The following is a 23,206-nucleotide window of genomic DNA, read 5'->3' on the forward strand; positions in this document are numbered from 1 at the left end:
TTTTACATACGTGGGCGCTTTTATATTCGGGGCATAGATATTCAGGATTGAGACTTCATCCTGATGAATTTTTCCTGTTATGAGTATAAAATGTCCCTCTCCATCTCTTCTGATTGATTTAAGTTTGAAGTCAACTTTGTTTGAAATTAGTATGGCCACACCTGCTTGTTTCTTAGGACCATTTGCTTGATAAGCCTTTTCCCAGCCCTTTACTCTGAGTAGGTGCCTGCCTTTGTGGTTGAGGTGTGTTTCTTGTAGACAGCAGAACGTTGGATCCTGTTTTCGTATCCAATCCCTTAGCCTGTGCCTTTTTATAGGTGAGTTGAGCCCCTTGACATTAAGTGATATTAATGACCAGTGGTTGTTAACTCCGGTCACTTTTTTAGTAGTAGGGTTTGTGTGTTTCCCTTCTTTGAGTTGCGCTGGTGAAAGGTCTCTAGATGACTGAGTTATTGTGGGCATTGTTGAACTCCTTGGTTAGTGATTTTCCTTCTATAATTTTCTGTAAGGCTGGATTTGTGGCTACGTATTGTTTGAATTTGTTTTTATCCTGGAAAATTTTGTTTTCTCCATTTATAGTGAACGAAAGCTTGGCTGGATATAGTAATCTGGGCTTGCATCCATGATCTCTTAGTTTTTGCAGTACATCTATCCAGGACCTTCTGGCTTTCATGGTTTCCATAGAGAAGTCAGGTGTAAGTCTGATTGGTTTACCTTTATAAGTAACTTGGCCTTTTTCCTTTGCGGCTCTTAATATTCTTTCTTTATTCTGTATATTTTGTGTTTTGATTATTATATGGCGAGGGGATTTTTTTTTTGATCCAGCCTATTTGGTGTTCTGTATGCTTCTTGAACCTTTATAGGTACCTCTTTCTTCAGGTTGGGAAAGTTTTCTTCTATAATTTTATTAAGTATATTTTCTGTACCGTTGAGCTGCACTTCTTCTCCTTCTTCTACTCCAATTATCTTAGGTTTGGTCTTTTTATTGTGTCCCAAATTTCCTAAATGTTTTGTGATGAGAATTTGTTGGTTTTGCTGTTTTCTTTGATCAGTGTGTTTATTTTTTCTATGGTATCTTCAGTGTCTGATATTCTCTCTTCTATCTCTTGTAATCTGTTGTTAGTACTTTTCTCTGTAGTTCCTGTTCGTTTACCCAGATTTTCCATCTCCATTCTTCCCTCGGTTTGTGCTTTCTTCATTGCTTCCATTTCATTCTTCATGTCTTGAACCGCTTCCCTAACCTGTTTGATTGCTTTTTCTTGTTTCTCTTGGTTTTCTTGCGTGTCTTTGAGCGATTTATTCATTTCCTCTACCTTTTTGTTTGTAATCTCTAATTGTTTATGGCAGTTTTTCACCTCCTGTTTAAGGTCCTCTATTATTTTCATATAGTTCACTTTTCAGTCGATTTCTTCTATTTCTTCAGGAGTAGGGTGTACAATTCTTCTTATTTCGGGATCCCTGGTTTCTGGTGGTGTCATGTTGCCTTTCAGATTGTTGGAGGAATTCTTGTATTGGCGCCTTCCCATCTCTTCCTTCAAATGGAGCCAGGAGAGGCCTGGTCTCTTGGTCCAGTCTTTGCTGTGATTGACTCTCAGGGTATATCTCTTCAGTGTAGAAGCAGGAACCGTTCCCGTCCAGATGGGATTCCTCAGCAACCGTCCTGATGGGATTCCTCAGCAACTAAACAGGGCCGCCAGTAGCCCAATGATCCAGGGCCAACAGGATGAATGGAGCAAGTGGGGGGGGGGGTGGTATCCAGGAGCGCGCAGGAAGCCTGGCGCCGGAGCTGAAGGTGCCCGGCTCCCTTACAGGGGACCCTGAGGCCTGCCCGGTAGGCAGGCACTCACCTCTCTGGGTGGGTCGCCTTAGTTTAGGAGCTTAAAACTAAAGTTGAGCACTGGTCCTAGCATACAGCAGGGCAGGGTTGGGGAGGGGTGCTGGGGGTGCTGGGTCGTGCTAAAGAAAGACAGCCCTGCAGAAGGAGCTGGGGGAGGGGGTTTGTGCTCTCTTCCGGGACAGTCCGCCCCTGGGTAGCACACACTCACCCGTCCTGATGGGATTCCTCAGCAACTAAACAGGGCCACTGGTAGCCCAATGATCCAGGGCCAACAGGATGAATGGCGTAAGGGGGGGTGGGGTGGTATCCAGGAGCGCGCAGGAAGCCTGGCGCCGGAGCTGAAGGTGTCCGGCTCCCTTACAGGGGACCCTGAGGCCTGCCCAGTAGGCAGGCACTCACCGCTCTGGCTCATAGATATTTTTTAAAAAAGTCTTTTAATGTCTTGCCATTGCTTCCTAAGAATCAAATATTGGAAAAACATGAAAAACAGTATTATAAGCCTTTACATATCTTTATGGCTTTTTTTGGCTTTTGTTCAGCTGAATGTGGATTTTAAGATAAAATGATGATAAAATGAAGACCTTTTAAAAGTTTTTTGACTTTCCCATAACTTCTAGCCCTGCTGTGTGACTAAACCACCATTGTGATTCTGGTCCCTCAAATAGAGCACATTATTTTACTCTCAGTTCTGGGCTTTTTGGTAGTCTGAAAATTTGCAATTGTTTAAAAATTCTTTTCACATCTTCTTGAGCACAGAGTAGGTCTTTTTAATCTTGAAACACCTTTAAGTTCAGGAAAATTTCTCACACAACCTCTAGGATTAAAGTCCCCTTTTTATAGTTTCTGCTTGTTGGGTGTTCAATAATCCAATTTTCTATTTTTAACTGACTTTTTTGACTAGCTATCTGTAGATTGCAAACTTTATCTTCTAAATGTCTTTTTTAGTTTCTATGCTCATTCCAATAACTTTGCTAAAATGTTGAGGTGGCACCCTGTATTTATATACAATCATCATTCTCTGAGACTTGATTGACTCTTATACGCATATAGTGTCATTCAGGTGACAAAATGTGCTTTCTGGGAAAGATTGTGCCACCACAAAGTATTTATTTATTTATTTATTTATTTATTTATTTATATAGGGCTTAACCAGCCAAAACATGCCCTCATGTTGTTAAACATAGTTTAAAATTATTTCTTCCAAATTTGTATCATAAAATATTGGAAAAAAAACTTCAGAAAAAGTAAGTTATGGAAACTGTGTCCATGCTAGAAGTAGAGATCAAATGGAGGGAGCTAAAATAAAATGACATGGAAAAGAGATGATGACATGGTCAGATCTGGGCAAGGCACGGGTCAGCTAGTAAAACAACTAATCTTAGAAACAAGGACTTAGATCTGCGATTTGGAGGCAGACAATGAAAATGCAACATAAAATAGTGATACCATGACCGACTTTGATGCATAGGCAGGTGCTTGCCCAGCAAAGCTCAGTACTATCACAACCACCCAAGAATTAAAATCCTCCTACTAATCATGAAAGGAATGTGATATCCTTAAAATGCCAGAACGGCTCAAACCGTTCTGTTTGTTTATGTCTTTTCTAGAATATTCATATAGTAAAAACCTTGTGGTCACTCACTCATTCATCAGGTTGTATTTTGGGTTTGGTGGGTGACAAAGTACTAAATGCCATATTCCTGCTTTCATATAGCATAACTCTCCTTCCTTTCTGTAGGAAGGAGAGACACATTAAATAAATATGTAAATTACCCAAAAATGTCACAAAGAGTTAGACAGATGGCTCAGCAGAAACAGAGGCTTCTAGTCATCCAAAGTCTCCCAACCAAAAAAAGCCCAGGACCAGATGGTTTCAGCTCAGAATCCTACAAGACTTTCAAAGAAGAACTAATACCAATACTCCTCAAATTATTCCACACAATAGAAACAGAAGGAACATTGCCAAACTCTTTTTATGAGGCTATAATTACTCTGATATCCAAACCACAGAAAGATATTACTAAGAAAAAGAATTACAGACCAATCTCACTCATGAACATTGATGCAAAAATACTAAATAAAATACTGGCAAATCAAATCCAAGAACACATTAGAATCACCATCCACCATGACCAAGTCGGCTTCATCCCAGCGATTCAGGGCTGGTTCAACATACAAAGATCTGTCAATGTAATCTACCATATAAACAAGCTGAAAAATAAAAACCACATGATCATCTCATTAGATGCTGAAAAAGCTTTTGACAAAATACAACATCCCTTCATGATAAAGGTCTTGGAGAGAGCAGGGATACAAGGAACACACCTAAACATAATAAAGGCAATATACAGCAAGCCAACAGCCAATATCAAACTAAATGGAGAGAAACTCCCAGTGATTCCACTGAAATCAGGAACAAGACAAGGTTGTCCACTCTTTCCACATCTATTCAATATAGTTCTTGAGGTCCTAGATAGAGCAATAACATACCAAAAGGAGATCAAGGGAATACAAACTGGAAAAGAAGAAGTCAAACTCTCACTGTTTGCTGATGATATGATAGTTTACATAAGTGATCCCATAAACACTTTCAGCAATGTAACAGGAAGCAAAATTAACTAAAAAAAATCAGTACCTCTCCTGTACACAGGTGATAAAAGGGTTGAGGAAGAAATTAGAGAATCAACACCCTTCACAATAGCCACAAATAGCATAAAATATCTTGGAGTAACTCTAACCAAATAAGTGGAAGACTTGTATGACAAGAACTTCAAAACCCTTGAAAAAAGAAATTGAAGAAGACACCAGAAAGTGGAAAGATCTCCTATGCTCCTAGGTAGGCAGAATTAACATAGCAAAAATGTCAATCTTACCAAAATCAATCTACAGATTCAGTGCAATGCCCATCAAAATCCCAGAAAAATTCTTCACAGACCTCAAAAGAATGGTCCTCAACTTCATATAGAAAAGCAAAAAACCAAGGATAGCCAAAACAACCTGTACAATAAAAGAATTTCTGGAGGCATCACAATTCCTGACTTCAAACTCTACTACAGAGCTACAGTATTTAAAACAGCCTGGTATTGGCATAAGAACAGACATAGGACCGATGGAACCAAATAGAAGACCTGGATATCAATCCACACATCTTCGAACACCTGATTTTTGACAAAGAAGCAAAAAATATCAAATGGAAAAAAGAAAGCATATTTAACAAGTGGTGCTGGCATAACTGGATATCAACATGTAGAAGAATGAAAATAGACCCATATCTATCATCATGCACAAAAGCCAAGTCCAAATAGATCAAAGACCTCAACATAAAGTCAGCCACACTGAACCTTATAGAAGAGAAACTGGGAGGTACACTTGAACGCATTGGCACAGGGAACCACTTCCCAAATAGAACCCCAGCAGCACAGACACTGAAAGAAACAATTAATAAATGGAACCCCATGAAACTGAAAAGCTTTTGTAAAGCAAAGGACACAGTCAACAAAACAAAACGAAAGCTTACAGAATGGGAAAAGATCTTCAAAATATACAAAGAACTCAAGAAATTGGTCACCAAAAGAACACATAATCTAATAAAAAAATGGAGTACAGACTAAACAGAGAATTCTCAACAGAGGAATCTAAAATGGCTGAAAGACATCACAAGTTCAGCACCAATTAGCAAGGTCTTCCCTCAACAAGAACTAAGTGCTATGTGGATTTCTCTTCCACACTTCCCTGTGCTCCCCAAGTCTTCCAGAGCTCAGAGTACTCACCTTCACTACTGTTTGTTCGAGCTCCCAGTTCCGGCTCTTCAAATCCACACCCGGCGCCCCCACCAGCTGCTGCCACTTCAGGGCAAGAAACTGAGCAGCGGCTTCAGTTCTGTTTTCGGGTTTTCTGTCATGTCCCGCCACACTGTCCTCACGGCTACTTTCTGCTGTCCCTTAAGGTTTAGGTACTTAAAAGGGTTAAATGTTTCTCTGTCCAGTATTTTGAAAAGTTTTTTCAAATCATGGGATAGTTATAAAAATGACCACATCTAAACCACTTCCCTAGCAGTTAAGACATGTTCAAGAATGCTGTAGGTCCACTCTTGTGTCCTACGTAGGACAGTTGCATCTAGGATAGTAAAAGAATTCAGAACAAGCTAGCGGGGTGAGGTAGCAAACATTTGTGATACCAGCACTCAGGTGTAGCCTGGGCTACAACACTGTTGTAAAGGTCTGGTCTGAGGGAGGAAAACAAAAACAACATTGGATGTGGGCTGGAGCAATCAAGAGAGGCTTCCAGGGAGATGTATGTGAATCTTGAAGGGCAAGCCTTAAAAACACCTCTTCATTACCTATAGCAACTTACAATGAGGCTCCCACAGAACTGATGTCAAAAGGATAAGTCATGGGAAAGGAAGGAGAAAGTTCTAGCTTGTTGGGAAACTGTGTGGAGCCTGAGCTCACTGACAGAAGTCTGACTCCAGATGAATTCCTCCAAGAAGCAGGAGCTGTGAACTCTGACACACTCCATGCTGTTAAGATCCGTGGCCCTTCCCTTCTGTCTTCAAGTCAGACGTGCCCAGGTGACTTGTTTTGGGCTAGGAGACTGATTTGCTGTTGTGCTGTTTTCTCCTGACACGGAGTGCCGCTATGTAGCACAGGCTATCTTGAATTTACTATACGGACAAGACTGACCCCGAACTTATCATCTCCTGTCTCTGTCTTCTCAGTGCACTCAGGTGGCTAACCTCTTCCAGTGTTCTCTCAGAACTATCCACAAGGCTTCAGGACTTCACCCCGGCACTCTGCTCCTTTAACTCAGTCTCGGGATGGATTTCTTCCCCCACCTCGTCTGCTTGGCTCCAGCAGCTGAGGCTAGAAGGATGCTTACAGCCCTCTGAGGCTGGTCAGTGAGAAGGGAGGATTTTCAGGACTCTAGTACTCCGGGAACCATCCCTCCACCCTCCACTCTCCAGAGTGCAGACACAGGTACGTAACAACCGTGCCGACAGACGGTCTCACACAAATCTCCATTCCGAAAATATCACTTTATTATTTTACAATAGTTCAGGAAAGTCCTTGGGATGATGTGACTAAAATGTAATCACCATAGAACGCAGAGCTGATCGGTGAACCACCAGTCCTCGCCCTTCTTCAGGTGATGAGCACAGAAGGGAAGACATCATGTCCACAATGAGACCACTGCTCTCAGGTCTGGATCAGCTGTTTTGTCTTCTCTTCCCATTGCCTCAGCCCTGTCCGCAGAGCCGGGTGACAATGGCATTGAAGACAGAATAACTCTCACCCGCGTGCCGTAGTTGTGATGCTCCAGCTCCCGAGTGGCTTCAGGACCTCTATGGAGGGACATCCAGAAAACAGGATGCACCAGGCCTTGCGTTCTAACCTGTCCTCATAGCCACCTCTGTTGTTATGGGAACTTTCCAAGGAGATGCAGATGGATTGGAAGTGGGAAGGCTGTTCTAAAAACTACAATTCTGACATTAGAAATGAAGGAATTACAAGTTCTGAGCTGTGGTCGAGTGAGGAGTTTATAGATGACCTGTGAAACACAGGATGAGGAGGACGTGAACCATCAGGAAGTAGACAGTTGCAAGAAGTGGCACTCGGGTCCGGGAGTGGCAGAGTGAACGCAGAACCCGCTTCCATCCAGCGCCACTCCGGGTCTGAAACAAAACAACAACAACAACAACAACAAAATGAGGGTCAGTTCCACCTGAAGGCTCTTTCTCTTCACCAGTAATTCTGCATCTCAGCCAACTGATCCCATCCTCACAGCGGAGGGGCATCCGGGGAGAAAGTGTCCTCAGTGGCTGACCACCAATAACACTGCCCATCTCCGTACCTCAGCCCGGTCCCACCGCAGAGCTCTCCCTGCGTCCTTCCCTCTTACCCTTCGGCAGCTGCTGCCCGGGATGTCTATCAACACTGATGTCTCCTGAGCGCCACAGGCACCAATGATAGGAGTCCGGGCCGAATCCCATTCACTTTGTTCCAGCCTGTGTTGAGAGAAAGATACAGCACATGTCCCCTGCATGAGAATCTTCCCAGCCATCCTGGGAAGGTGGCCTAGGGGACTGGCAGCAGAGATTTCTCCCATAGGCCAGGCCACACAGTAGTAACGGAACTGCGTATTTAGGATGCCGGCTTGAGTGCTTCCGGCTGGGAAGCTGGTTAGTGTTTTACCCGTGGGAGAACGACTAACCATCAACAGAACTAGACCCCAATGCCCGTTTGTCTTTATCCTCGTGTTCTCCCCCCACCACATTTCACTCAGAAACTCACTCATTTCTCTCTCCCCTTCCTTCTCCACCCCACCCTGGCTTTTTGTTTGTTTTTGAGAAAGGGGCTTACTATGTAGCCCAGATTGGCTTTGAACTTACGATTCTCCTGGCTCTACTTCCCAGGGCTCATTTGCCACTCATCTGCCTAGAGGGCAGACGTTTTAACTGGCAAGGGGCGCAGGCAAAGCCCTTTCCTCTTCATGTTTCTTCCCCACACAGGGAATCTCCATCAACTGGACACTTCTCTGTGGACCGCTCTCTTCTTCAGCAGAGAGGAAACGCCTTAATCTGAACCTGGTCCAGGTGGGCTGTACTTAGTCGCCCTGCTCTCCATTCTGGGTTTTTTTTTTGTTGTTGTTGTTTCGGTTTGGTTTTTGAAAAAGCTTTTCTCTATGTAGCTATGGAGTCTGTCCTGGAACTTGCTCTGTAGACCTGGCTGGCCTCGAACTCACAGAGATCCACCTGCCTCTGCTTCCCAAGTGCTGGGATTAAAGGTGTGCATCACCAACACCTGGTCTCCATTCCGCTCTCAGTCAGAAGGAAAGGGGGAGGGGCTAACCTTAGGTTACTGTGGTCCAGACACAGGCTCCAGACTCATCCTGACTAAGCTGTCTCAAGTGGTCCGGAGCCTCCCCATGGACCAGGTTTCTCATAAGTGGCAGAGAAACGGCCATGAACAAATAGGTCTGAAAGTCTCTGCAAGGCTACTACACAAGCTGCACTGAGTTCCCGTAGAGCCTACCCTCAAGGCTACCTAGACGGTGTGGAAAACAAAAAGCTGTATATATGCTGGGTGGGAAAGAAGGAAATCTCAGCTCAGACCTGCTCCCTGGGGAAGGCACTGCAAGAAGGCAGAAACATCCCCAGTGCCGTTTATTCTGAGGGAGGAGATGGCAGACACAGTGACTCCCTTACACACATGGGGGCGCCTGCTGTTTCTTTCCACGTAAAGGGGATTCCAGCAACAGAACACTTGTAGCCTTACTACCTTCTCACACACTGTGACTTCCGGTTTCCTTGATGTGGAATAAGTAACGACAGTACCCAGCTGTGTCCTTCCAATCACACTCGGGGAAGAGGGCCCACAGTATCACACACATCCATGCCCTCCTAGCTGAGGTGATTGGCAAAGGGAGGTTCAGGGTTAGGCAGTGCATTGCCAATAAATCAAGCCACACTCTTTCTTAAGTGCTCTTCTATTTCCCTTAGGCTACAATCTTTAAAATTTCAATTGCCTAGCAAGGTGTAGGGCATACACTTTTAATCACAGCACTGGGAGGCAGAGGCAGGTGGATTTCTGTGACTTCAAGGCCAGCCTGGTCTACAAATCAAGTTTCAGGCCAGCCAGAGCTAAGTAGAAAGACCTTGTCTCAAAAACAAGCAAACAAAGGTCTGGGTATCAGACAGGCGATGAGAATGCGTTCATTTGGCCCTCGAAAGACTCTGACCCTGGGGTAGTGGAGATGGCTCAGGGGGGAAGAGCGCTTGCTTTGTAAACATGAGGATCTGCATTCCCACCCCGGCAGCCATGTGAGAGCTGCCTGATTGTGTGCACCTGCAATCCCCAGGGCTAGGAAGAAGACAGAGGCAGGAGGATGGTCACTGAAAAACAGCAAGTGCCAGGTTCAATGAGAGACTCTGTCTCAGGGGAATATGTCAGAAAGGGATACACCAAGACACCTAACATTGTCCTCTGACCTTGTCCTCCTGCCCCCAACATGCACACACACAAGAACCCAGCTTGTACCTCACATACTTACTGCTGGGATGAAGTAAGACACCTTACATAAGCTTCCTGTGTAATAGGGATGGGAAAAACATTTCTAACCCCTGCGAACTACTGCCCTGGAAAGCACAAGCTTCCGAAACTCCACAGGTACCCTGCTTCTTGGTGATGACTCTCAAGTTGCTCTAGGACCACGTCAAGTCAAGGGGAGATTAAGATCTTAACTCACCCTGAGCCTGGTCGCAGAAATGTGCAGGAGCGAGGCCAGGGAGGGTGACAAGGGAGCAGAAAGCGCCTCCCCACACCTTACCTTCTGATCTGCTCCTCGGCCAAAGAGAGTGCATTCTCAACGGCCAATCTTTGATCTCGCTCTTCTTCTAGCAGCTTCTTTAACTCACTCACTTCTTGTTTCGTGCTGCAGAGCTGCTGCTGGACTTCAGACAATCTGTAGGGTGAAAGGCAGGCAAAGGGCATCAGTGGATGTAAGACATGATCTTGAATACATTGTCACAAGGCGGAAGCATTTCCCCAAATAGGAAAACTAAACTAACACAGAAGTCCAGCTACAGCACAATTACAGCGGAAAATACCTATGGGGAGATGCGAGCCTGCAGGAGCAGCTGTAATTCTAGCGTTTGCAGTGCTGTGTGTGTGCACTTGTGTTACAAGCACTGTTCACTTCTTGCACATCTGTCAGGTACTGTTGCATTCAATCTTTACATCACTCTGTGATGCTTGTCAGATACTAGGACTCACTAAGAGTATACGGTGAATTCTGCTCCACCAAGATTGCAACCCAATTTCATTAAAATAGCTTACACTGGCCATACACAACAATAGGTTTCATTATGACCTTTCCATACATGTAGATAAGATCTTTTTATCACATTCACCCATCACCCTCTCATGTCTACCACCACTGTCTTTGCACACAGTGTATGTGTGGAGGAGAATCCTGCTCCTCTACCTTGGCTGTGGCTCTCCTGTGGCTTCCGGATCCCTCTTTCTCATTTCCTGGGGCGCTCCTGGAACATCATCTACATTTGGTGGCCCCTAGAAAAAACAACAGCAGAGCAGTTGTGATGGAAGCTCTTCAGACACCTTGTGTGTGTGCAAACTGAGAGCCTTCCACTGTGTAGGGAAGTGACATTCCCTAGCTATCACTCTGAGCACTTCCTGCCACTGCCTTACCGCCTGCAGCTCCTGCACCTGCTTCTCCAGGACAGCGCAGTGCTTGGAGAGGTCACTGTAGTGATGCTGGTTCTCGCGGAGACTCTGGCTGGCATCGCTGAGCTGGATGGAGAGGGTGTTCTTCTCCTCCAGCAGCTGTGAGAACTGCAGCAGGGGAGAGGATGAGTACCACCCCAGGACCACATCACTGGAAGCAGTGCTTAGGCAACTGGCCTGAACTTGCAGGACCTGATTTGCAATGCAGAACCTATCTTAGAATCCTACCGCACTATGCTTCTTCAAAGGGAAAAATATCTAAATGTTTCAGCATGAAAGGAAACTACTTCTGGAAGAATAGCAGGAAACTGGTTTATTTTTACTGGTTCCAAGGTCTATGAACTGAACAACGATTAAACAGAACCCCCTAACAAAAATTCCAGTAGAACAGGCTATTCCAGGAATGTAAGCAGAGGGCAGAAGGTTGGGTCCATGCTTAAATTACTAATGAATAACAAGCCCTAGAACTCAGTATAGACAGAGAGCAAGCTCACACTTAAAAATGTGTGTGATAGTATTACTGGGTGGACATGTTTCCAAGAGAGCAGTCAGAAGTCATATGTGTCTATGTGGACTTGAGAAGCGGAAGTGGGAGCCCAGATGCTCACCAAGTGGAAACAGTCCAGTCCCAATGCCAACCTTTCCTCTAGGTCCCGAGGGACAGGCCACGGTCAGATCTGTCCCTGCACAAGTTCAGTGTCAGGTGCCCACTACCTGGCAAAGCAATCTAAGCCTCTGGTTTCTAAACCAGGAAACCTTCTTACGATGAGTGAAAACATTTAGGTGATGCGGCTTCTACCAGCTGACTGGGACTGGACTCCTCTGGAACCAGAACTGGGATTCCTCACTTGTGCACTGTCAGTTTAAACTTCAGTCATGATTAACACCCAGATACATTGGTAGCCATGGAGACGTCCTCCTGAGTACCCACCACAGAGACACTAGAAGGCTTGGGTCACAGGGAACGGATGGATTTGGCTGGGAGTCTTGTGATCTCTTGAGGATTCTTTTCTAAGTGTTGTGTAAGAAAGTTCATCAATGCTTCAGAGAAAACAGTTTTCTAGAGACATCTGGGAAAACGCATTGAATGCACACAGATAGCACACATGATTACAACGTGCTCTGCAGCTGAACGTGGCTCCAGATGACTTTGTGTGTGGTTGTGACTTTGAAGATCGAGTTTCAGTTTACAAAACATTTGGACAAATACCATCTTCGTTGATAGAAGCAGAGAAAGGACCTCTCTCCTTTTTTACAAATGGAAAAAAGAAATAAGCTCACACTACTCAAGGCCATGGCACCAGACAAAGGCTCACAGGTATGGGTCTCAAGTGTTGAGTCCCACCTGCTTTATGATGTGGCCCAATCTGGGGAGGCGTGGGTGTGGGGAGAAAGGTGTGACTGAAGAAAAGGGTGTGAATTTTTGGGAAGCTAAGCTTATTTGAGGGTGGCAGGCCGAGTACAATAGGAACTCCAGGGTGAGGACTAACACCATGTTCTCCCACCACAGGAAAAGCATTCCTAACTGGAATGAACAGCCCAGGGCACACCAAACACAAGTAAACACAAACAAAACAAATCTTCCCAGTGTTTAAAACTGTCTTCTCGGGGCTGGAGAGATGGCTCAGAGGTTAAGAGCACTGACTGCTCTTCCAGAGGTCCTGAGTTCAATTCCCAGCAACCACATGGTGGCTCACAACCATCTGTAATGAGATCTGGTGCCCTCTTCTGGCATGCAAGCATACATGGAAGGAATGTTGTATACATAATAAATAAATAAATCTTTAAAAAAAAAACAAAAAAAAAACTGTCTTCTCATTTTGTATCTAGAAAATCTAGAAACAGAGGGCAGACCCATAAACTTGATGGAAGCGAAGGCTTATGAACTACAAAGACAAATAGTTGATCACGAATCAGCCACTCGTAACCCGTCTTGGGTGTCTGCTTTCTGTCTCGGTTTCTGGGGTTAGGAGCAGGCATAGGATCCAGGGGCGCGGCCTCCCAGTGTCCATGGAGTCTCACTGGAGCAACCACTGCTCACAGGAACGGCCGCTGTGGGGCTGCCACCACAGAGATGTGCAGTGCACAGACCACTTAGGCTCCTCAGCTTCTGCCTCTACTTTACTCACAGGCTAACTGAATTCAGTCCACTAAAGTTAGACTAACACTATATCATTAGACATGTTTAAGGTTTCTAACACATTCCTACACTGCACAGAGACATTGAGCTAAGCCAGCAGAACTGTGTAGAACACCTTAGCATTCAGCAAAGGAGCGAGGGCAGACAGGGTTAGAGAGAAACACGTGTGACGGCCCCTCAACTTCATCTCACTCGAGTGAGAAGCTGGGACCTACGGGGAGTGAGACTAAGCTCACGTGACTTAGGGTTTATGTGTGTCCTCAGTTATAGCCAGACTCTCAGCAGGCTAATGGCAGTCACTTGTTAACTAGTGGATGAGCGGGCTAGGGAGGTGCCCTCCGCACAGCCAGGTTCTAAAGAGAACTATTTCTTATCCCGAGTGACAGTGGCCTACAGCAGTGTGTTCATACTGCAAACGACAGCACTTAGTTCTCAGGTAGGAATGGTGGACTTGTGGGGGTGTGGGGCATCCTGGCTTCCTATCCTGACTGCTTGTTACACATCTCTTTGTGAACCTGTAGCCTGCTATGCCAAAGATCTGTTACTTTTATGTGTTAACTGTTGTACAATATTATAGTAAGGTGTGTTACTTTTGTTTATGCTGCTTTTGTTTAACTCCGCGAAGCTGTGATTCTTGGCCTGTCTAAAACACCGGATGGTCTAATAAAGCGCTGAATGGCCAATAGCAAGGCAGAAGAAAGGACAGGCGGGGCTGGCAGGCAGACAGAATACATGGAAGGAGAAATCTGGAGGGAGGAGCAAGAGAGAATAAGGAGAGGAGGATGGCAGAGGCCAGCCCCCCAGCTATGTGGCAAGACGCGGAATAAGAGCGAAAGTAAGGTATATGGAAGTAAGAAAAGGAAAAAGCCCAGAGGCAAAGGTAGTCAGAATAATTTCAGTTAAAGAAAAGCTGGAGAGCCGGGTGGTGGTGGCACACGCCTTTAATCCCAGCAGAGGCAAAGGCAGGCAAATCTCACTGGTTCAAGGCCAGCCTGGTCTACAAGAGCTAGTTCCAGGACAGGAACCAAAAGCTACGGAGAAACGGAGAAACCCTGTCTCGAAAAATCCAAAAAGAAAAAGAAAAGCTGGAGAGAAACAAGTCAAGATAAGGTTGGGCTTTTATAAGTAAAAATAAGCCTCTCTGTGTGTATTTATCTGGGAGCTGGGTGGTGAGCTCCCAAAAGAGCTAAGCATAAAAAAGCATAAAACACAACCATTTACATTTTATTTCAATAAAACATTTAAATTTTTCAGCTGTTATCATCTACCAAAATAATTTATTTCATCACCTATAAACAGCTGTTTCAGTTTAAAATGCTGTCACAGGAGGAGAAGCCTCGACAGAGCCACAGAGTAGCATTTAGAGAGGAACAAGAACTGAGGTGTGACTGGAAGGAGTCACTGGGTCTTCACAGCCACAGAACAGAACCTCTGTAATAGGTCGGTGAGGGGAGACCCCTCCCCACCAAACAAAACTAAGCCATTTAGTTCATCAATTCATTTGGATCCAAAGCCATGGAGTCTCTTGACATTCTAGTGATGGTTGGATTTATCATCTAATGAGTCCCTTCTATGTGTGGTAAACACACTAGTCACACACACGACCACTGACTTGAGAGTGACTGCAGCCTTGAGCAAGTGGGCTTTTCTCCTCATCTGGGAAAACCGTCTCCTGATTTTTATGGTTTTGAATCACAATGTTATTAGTATTTGTGTGTGTGTGCATGTGTGTAATACACATGCACGAGTGTAGGCATGCTCATTCTATAACACACATGTAGAGAACAGAGAAGAACGCTCAGGAACTGATTTCATCTTTCCTCTGTGGGATCCAGAGATGAAACTGAAGTCATCGGGATTGCAAGGCAAGCACTTTCCCCCCGAGCAGCCTCAATGCCCGTGTTCCGTGACTTCCTGTGACAAGATGCACGCACCCACCCCACACTGTGCAGACATTTGCGGGCATTCACAACTCTTCTCACAGACCCCTGGACTCACTATCCACTAACCTCATGAATAATGTCTAATTTTGGCAGACACTACCTACCTAGGTTTCTCTGAAGAGGGCAGGACTGGGAGGAGCCACTGAGAACACTTGGACCAGTCAGAGCAGCAGGAAGACAGTGACTGATGGAGATGCATGAGGAGATGCTGACACATTACTAACACGTGATAAGATGGGGTGAAGTTTCTGCATGGGTTTCCCCAAGTCACTCTCAAGGACCGGCCAAGGGTGAGGGGAATGTGGCCCGTGTCCTCTGCTCTGGAATAAACACTCACTCTTATAACTTCTGTTCCTAAGTTCTGCTGGAGCTGGTGCCTGTGCTGAATCTTACCTCCAGGAGGAGAAAAAAAGAAACTGAATTTCAGTCTAGTACAAAACACGTACCTTACTGTTCAGCTGCTGAATTCTTAATTCCTTCTGGTGAATTTCCTTTAAGCTGTCATTGAGCTGAGCCCTGAGAAGTTCTGTCTCATAAACTAGGTTTTGTGAGCCATCGATGGAAACTGATGTTTCTGGGGATGCCTGCCAAGAAACAAACATCCCTGACATTGTTTCCTAAGACGGTTCATACTTAACTCCTCCCCCTAGAAATCATGTTCAGCCCAGAAGAAGTTAGGAGGAGGCTTGCCTTATAGTTGCAGATGGGCAGTTAGTTATAGGAGGACGATGCTTTTTTGGATCAGGGCACCCTGAGTAGCAAACTTTATGGATAATCCTCACCTGTCTCTGGTACTGTGTGGAGAGACTCTGGGTTTGGGAGGAAGACCTCAGGAGACTCTGTAGATGACTGAGCTGCTCATCTTTATCTGCGATGGCCATAATGTACTGCTCCTTCATCCGCTTCTCATGAAGTTCCCAGGCATTCTTTTCCATTCTACACCATAAAAAAATGCTCAAATATACTTATTGCACAAGGAAGAAAAATTCCATACTCAAAACATTCTTATGCAATGTTAGCAATGTAGCAAAACTAATACATATCAGAGTAAACTTTATTCCACCAGTGGAAGCTCCCAGTAAGGTGGTGAGAGCAGGCTGTGACTGGACTGGAGTAGGAGCTCCTATGGTAGGACTGGAGGATCTTCACAGAAGAGCTGCCATTGGATTTGGAACCTGAGCGAAGAGCCAGGTTTCCAAATGGGAAACACAATTCAAAACTGGCAGGAAAACTCAGCAGAATGAATGCAGAGTGATGTCCAGAACTGCAGGCGTCAGTGTGTACAACAGTGAGTACGGTTGTGGATGGCGAGACCAGGGAGTCAGTGTGTACAACAGTATGTACAGATGTGGATGGTGAGACCAGGGAGTCAGTGTGTACAACAGTATGTACAGATGTGGATGGCAGGACCAGGGAGTCAGTGTGTACAACAGTATGTACGGATGCGGATGGCGAGACCAGGGAGTCAGTGTGTACAACAACACATACGGAATGTGGATGGCGAGACCAGGGAGTCAGTGTGTACAACAGTATGTACAGATGTGGATGGCGAGACCAGGGAGTCAGTGTGTACAACAGTATGTACAGACGTGGATGGTGAGACCAGGGAGTCAGTGTGTACAACAGTATGTACGGATGTGGATGGCAGGACCAGGGAGTCAGTGTGTACAACAGTATGTACAGATGTGGATGGCGGGACCAGGGAGTCAGTGTGTACAACAGTATGTACGGATGTGGATGGCAGGACCAGGGAGTCAGTGTGTACAACAGTATGTACGGATGTGGATGGCAGGACCAGGGAGTCAGTGTGTACAACAGTATGTACGGATGTGGATGGCAGGACCAGGGAGTCAGTGTGTACAACAGTATGTACGGATGTGGATGGCGAGACCAGGTAGTCAGTGTGTACAACAGTATGTACGGATGTGGATGGCAGGACCAGGGAGTCAGTGTGTACAACAACACATACGGAATGTGGATGGCAGGACCAGGGAGTCAGTGTGTACAACAGTATGTACAGATGTGGATGGCAGGACCAGGGAGTCAGTGTGTACAACAGTATGTACAGATGTGGATGGCAGGACCAGGGAGTCAGTGTGTACAACAGTATGTACAGATGTGGATGGCGAGACCAGGGAGTCAGTGTGTACAACAGTATGTACGGATGTGGATGGCAGGACCAGGGAGTCAGTGTGTACAACAGTATGTACGGATGTGGATGGCAGGACCAGGGAGTCAGTGTGTACAACAGTATGTACAGATGTGGATGGCGAGACCAGGGAGTCAGTGTGTACAACAACACATACAGATGGAGGACCAGGTAGGGTACTGGAAACCAGAGTCATGCCCCCAATGCAGAATCAACACCAGGGTTGACTCTGAAGGACTTAGAACTCTGGTTCTTGCATATACTAGGTACAAGACCCAAGAAAGGCCAGTCTTGCCAAGTTCCTTCAATAAAGTAGGAATAAGCTAATTATTCCTTAGGACTATTATAAGATTAAATGAGACATCACACATCACTCATCAAACACAAAGCCTGGCACAGGTTAAATATCAAGTAATAGGCATTAGTTGTTATTTTATTTACTTATTTTCCCAAATTTGGTAAAGAGTGGAGCTTCTAATGAACACCAGCTATTTCTTTGTTATGCATAAAAGCAGCTGGGTGTGACATGTAACATGTCACATAGGATGCTGGGTGTGACAGGTACATGTCACATAGGATGCTGGGTGTGACAGGTACATGTCACATAGGATGCTGGGTGTGACAGGTACATGTCACATAGGATGCTGGGTGTGACAGGTACATGTCACATAGGATGCTGGGTGTGACATGTAACATGTCACATAGGATGCTGGGTGTGACAGGTACATGTCACATAGGATGCTCTCACTGGAGGAAACTAAGTGAAGTGTACATACATGCTCTCTCACTTTTTCCAAAGTATTCTATAAAGCAGCAACTATTTTAAAATAAAATGTTAAAATACAATAATAGTAAAGGGTCAAAATGCAGATGCAAGAAAAGTCCTACCTGAGCTGATGTAGCTCATGCTGCCAGGCCAGGCTTTCCCGCCTAAGTTCCTCCTTCATCTTCTGCACAGTTTCTGTCTGCTCTTGATACTCCTGGAGCTGAGCCTTCAGTGGCCGTAGCTCAGTGACCTCCTGATTCCTCAGTAAGTACTGCTGCTGCAGGGTCTTCAGTTCCTCCAGCTTTAACCAGAGGGAGCAAAGGGTGAGTTCCCATTCCTTACTGACCAGTCGCTCTTGCCACACAGGCACCACAGACTGTGAGCACCTTCCCACAGGCCACAGATGGCCAAGGAGCTGCCATCAAGGCTACAGGCCTAACCATTCCCTCCACTTCTACCCTATAACCCCACCTCTAAGGTCCAAAGCTCCGACTTTGACCTGAGACAGACTTAAGGGACCTACAGGTTATTGTGAATGGGGATGTAAAGAGTGGCTTCCCACTTACACGTGTGCCCGCCATAAGCTTCTGTATTTATACAGAAACACCAGCAGCATTTTCTTTGTTGCTGCTGTTGTTGTTTACTTGTTTATCTTGCCTTTGTTTCTCAATTCTCGGGCAGAGCTCAGGCATACAGGCAAGGGCTCTACCACTAAGCCACATTCCAGCTGGACTCCAGCCTTATCTCAAGCTGAGTTGACGTCCACTATTGTAAAAAGGTGCACACCCTATGGTTAAGGACACTTGGATGCTAGAATTGGATGCCCTGTTTCTTGGATGAGAGTTGGTCTAAGTCTTTATTTTCCACACCTATTAAATGAAGATTATTCAGCACTTTTCCTCATACAAACATGAGAATTAAATAAGTAAACAATGCGTCTCACACACAGGGTTGATGACTATTACGATGGATGCGCCTTGAGCAAAACTGCGCTCTATTTTAAAACTCTTTCCCAATACCCACTAAGAACTTGATCCAGAAATAATGTCAGGACACCTGGGGAAGACAACAGCCTTCAACACACACCTTTTACCACTCAAACGCTAATGCTATCGTACCAGGAGCTTTTTAAAAGGCACCAAACACAAGAGCAGGAAGACCACAAGGGTAAGCAGCAACACACACTTGAGGCCGAGAAGCAGATGAGTAATGGTAACTGACTTAACACATCTGAGATGGCTGGATCTTCAACTGGTGGTAGAGAAGCCAAGGACCCACAGAACTTACTCTGCAGAATCTTCAAAGGGCTTGGGGATTAACAGCACCAGGTACCTCTGGAAAAAACGGTGATGGGTTGGAGGGAGGTGGGAGCTGAGGAAAGGACTAGAGAAGCAATGCATCCACATTCTCAGCTCCATATGCTTTGGTACCCGCACTGAAAAACTAGTTTTACTCTCTGGAAAAGGTAAAGGACATGTCCCTGGAGCAGGAAACACTGGTCCAAGTTAGAGCACTGTTCATATAGCAATGAGGGGAAATGCACACTGTGGGTGCTCCCCACGGGTTAGAGCAGTTCTCTGAAATAGCAGGGATGGGCAATGTCCGCTGTGAGTGCTCCCCACCAGCTAGAGCACTGCTCTAAACAGCAGAGATTGATGATGCTTGCTGTGAGTGCTCCCAGTCAGTTAGAGCATGGCTCTAAACAGCAGTGATGGGCGATGCACGCTGTGAGAGCTCCCAGTCAGTTAGAGCATGGCTCTAAACAGCAGTGATGGGCGATGCATGCTGTGAGTGCTCCCAGTCAGTTAGAGCATGGCTCTAAACAGCAGTGATGGGCGATGCACACTGTGAGTGCTCCCAGTCAGTTAGAACACACCTCTAAATAACAGGGGTGGGTGATGCATGCTGTGAGTGCTCCCGTTGGGTCCCTACTCAGTTTGGTGATGCTGGTTTCCTTCTGAACAGGAGATGAAAGAGCTCTCAAAAATCTGACCAGACCTTGCGGAACTGAAGACAACACTGGGGACCATTATCAATAAGCTCAACGAGATCATGCAGCAGTGAACGCATGAGCAGTGAACACATGAGTCCTCCCCATGAGCTTCTTAGAGTCTACTCCTCATGTAAATATGAAACAAGGATTGTTCTTGTCTAAAGAAAGGCTAACATCAGGGATAAAAAGCAACTGCTGAAAGAAGGGAATTTGACACATTAGCAGGGGGAACCACAGGCGCTGAGAGACAGGCGAGAATAGTGGCAACCACAACATTATAGCAGCAATAAAGAATTACCAAGACAAGCTCACAAAAGAAGCAGCTAGTCAGGTGTGGAGGCAAGCACCTGTAACCCTGGCCTTTGCGAGACTGGTGCAGGAAGATGTGAGTTTGGGGGCAGCCTGGACTACACGAACCCTCTAGGCAAGCTTATTATTGCTTATATATTGAGCTATATAATAAGACCCCGTCTCAATAACAAAACAGGGGATGGAGAGGTAGTTCAGCAGTTAAGAGCCCTCACTGCTCTTCCAGAGGACCCCAGTTCAATCCCCATGTTGGGCAATTCAAAATTGCCTGCAATTCCAACGCCCCCTCCTGGCCTCCACAGGCACCTGCATGTCATACACTCACAAATGAATTAAACAACAACAAAGCAAAACACCACCATCCTTGGAAAGGTAAGTTAGAAAATTCACCCAGGAAACAAGAAAAAAAAATTACATAAAAAAAAAACAAGAAAAAAAACTTTCAAATTAAGAATGAGGGCTGGAGAGATAGCTCAGTGGTTAAGAGTATTGTCTGCTCTTTCAGAGGAACCCAGGTTCAATTCCAGCACCCACATGATGGTAACAACCGTTACCACGGTCTGAGGACATCCAAGAACACCAGGTGGTACACAGACACACATGCAAACAAAATAGCTAACTACACATAACTAACAACAACAACAACAAACAACAAGGTGACAAAAAAAATATCAAATGGGGTCAAAAGATAAAGTCGAGAGCTGGTGGGAGGCCTCATGTCATAGGCACTTGTGTGCAGGCAGCGCGAGACAAACGGGATGACAAGCACTTTGGAAGTAGGAAGGCAAAACAGAAGCAAGCAACTGGGAAGTGTGGCAGGAGAATCTGAGATCTGGAGTGGCCCCCAAAAAGGAAGCAATGAGGAAGACATTCCCGCCAACAAGATGTGGTAGAAGGTCCTCGGGGCGATCACTGTGTGCTGAAGAGCTGGGTCTGATGGCCTGCAGGCTAGAGACCAAGTAAAGGGCTGAAAAGATGAGGACAAATCATCAGGTCTTGATTGGCAGATTAAGGGAGGGATCCTAAGCTTCTCCCAGACAATCGTGTACCTTTGAAAGGTTCCTGGGCAGGCAGTTATATGAATGGGAGAGTTTGAGAATGACTTGTACACAAGCACATTTATCCTCTACTGGAGAGGTTACGCAATGGGGACACTGTTGTCAGAACTGTTGAAGATAAAGAAGCTTCTCGTGGGTCAGAAGGTGAAAGGGTGGACATTTGAGGCACATTCAAAACAGAATAAAATACCTTGCTGGTTAGGTGATAAAAAGCCAGAGTGACAGCTTTAAGAAACACTATCACTACATGTTACAGAGACTTGTCTCATCAATATTCAGCAGACAAAAAGTATGCAAGTAGGGCCGAGAGAACAAGACAGGGCCCAGGGTCCCCGAATGAAGCACAGCTGACTCTGAATCAGCTGGAACCAGCCAGGACAAGGATTCTGACTTAGAACAGAGTGAATCCCAGCACGGCATGAACTACTGCTTTCAGGCATAAACATGTATGAGCATATGCATGTTCATGTTGGTGCAGGCACATGTGTGTATAGTGCTGTGTCTGCCTGGGGGTATATTCCTCTGGTGCTATACAGCTTTCTCCCCAATTGTGTGTATGTTCAAGTGAGTGGGTCTACATGTTGTAGGACATCACTTTTCAACTGGAGTCACATGTCGAATATCCTGCATATCAGGATTCATAACAGTAGCAAACTAGTTATGAAATAGCAATGAAATAATTTTATGGTTGGGGGGCAACACAACATGAGGAGCTGTATTAAAGGAATGCAGCATTAGGAGGGCTGGGGACCACTGGTGCAGGTGGCTCAGGCATATGCAGGCCAAAGACTGGCATCAGGTGCTTTCCTCTGTTTCTCTTCCTTTATATTTTGAGGCAGGGTCTGTTACTTCTTCACTGAACCTGGAGGTCTCCAGTGTGGCTTGGCTAGCTGGCCAGTGGGCTTCAGGAACCTGTTTCTTTGTGCGGTACTGGGATCCCAGATAGGTGAGACTACACTTGGCTTTTTTATGGTGAGCTGAGCATCCAAACTTTATATCGTTGGGTAGCAAGCACTTCCTTGTTTGCTCATTTATTTGTCTATTTTTGAGAAAGTCCCTCACTGGTCTGGCGCTTGTCTGCACAGGCTAGGCTGGCTGGCCAGGAAGCCTCAAAGACCATCATGTATGGCCTTTTAATAAGGGTTCTGTGAATCAAACTCAGGTACAAGACAAGCTATCTCTCCAACTTCCTTTCTCTACTTTTGGAAAAAATTAATTAAAAGACAGCAGAAACAGGCATGGCGTTGTGTATCTGCAATCAAATCTACTTAGGCAGCTGAGGAAGGAGGCCCCTAAGTTTCAACATCAACATGGGTAGTTTAGCATAATAAATGAAAATAATAAAAAGATAACAGTAAACCCGAGTTAGGGATATAGCTCAGTGGTAAAGGATTTGTCTAGCATGTATGAGCCTTGGGGTCAATTCCAGTAGTAGAAAGGAAAGATGGATGGAAGGAAGGAAGGGAGGGAGGGAGGGAAGGAGGGAGGGAGGGAGGGACAATAGTTCATTTGCAAACAATCATTAATTGAATAGTGATTTTAAAAAAATGGTTTTGAGAGTCTCACTACACAGCCCGGCCTTGTCTTGAACTCACACTGGCCTCCTGAGTGCTGCAGTTACAGGCATGTGCTGGCATGCCTAGCGACACTTACTTAAGAAATCCCTTTAGCTTTGAACAAGACTTCTAAGACAAGCTAGGTTCTTATTCCTCTGACCTAGCAGATGGTCAAGGGCCCAGCCGCCATTGTGAAAAGATACCGAGTGGCCC

The 23,206-nt window shown here is 45.4% G+C and overlaps 1 protein-coding gene across 5 annotated transcripts in view; it reads right to left on the minus strand.

Annotated features, from left to right (window-relative positions):
* Window positions 1–6,853: 6,853 nt before the first annotated feature.
* The window catches only part of Golgb1 (golgin B1), a 59,237-nt gene continuing 42,884 nt past the window's right edge, over window positions 6,854–23,206 (minus strand). For 4 of the 5 annotated variants that reach the window (XM_041672797.1, XM_041672798.1, XM_041672796.1 and 1 more), the window contains 8 exons: window positions 18,200–18,378; window positions 15,945–16,098; window positions 15,609–15,746; window positions 11,044–11,187; window positions 10,820–10,905; window positions 10,163–10,297; window positions 7,736–7,841; window positions 6,854–7,508 (listed from right to left, as the gene is read on the minus strand). In XM_041672797.1, the coding sequence (XP_041528731.1) occupies window positions 7,374–7,508; window positions 7,736–7,841; window positions 10,163–10,297; window positions 10,820–10,905; window positions 11,044–11,187; window positions 15,609–15,746; window positions 15,945–16,098; window positions 18,200–18,378 (1,077 nt within the window). In that variant the 3' untranslated portion in view covers window positions 6,854–7,373. The remainder of the gene's footprint in view (window positions 7,509–7,735; window positions 7,842–10,162; window positions 10,298–10,819; window positions 10,906–11,043; window positions 11,188–15,608; window positions 15,747–15,944; window positions 16,099–18,199; window positions 18,379–23,206) is intronic. The other variant, XM_041672799.1, reaches the window with a different exon arrangement.

Source organism: Microtus oregoni, unplaced genomic scaffold (assembly GCF_018167655.1).
Source record: "Microtus oregoni isolate MIOR12 unplaced genomic scaffold, Mior012 000023F_ref0000262, whole genome shotgun sequence".
NCBI lineage: Eukaryota > Metazoa > Chordata > Mammalia > Rodentia > Cricetidae > Microtus > Microtus oregoni.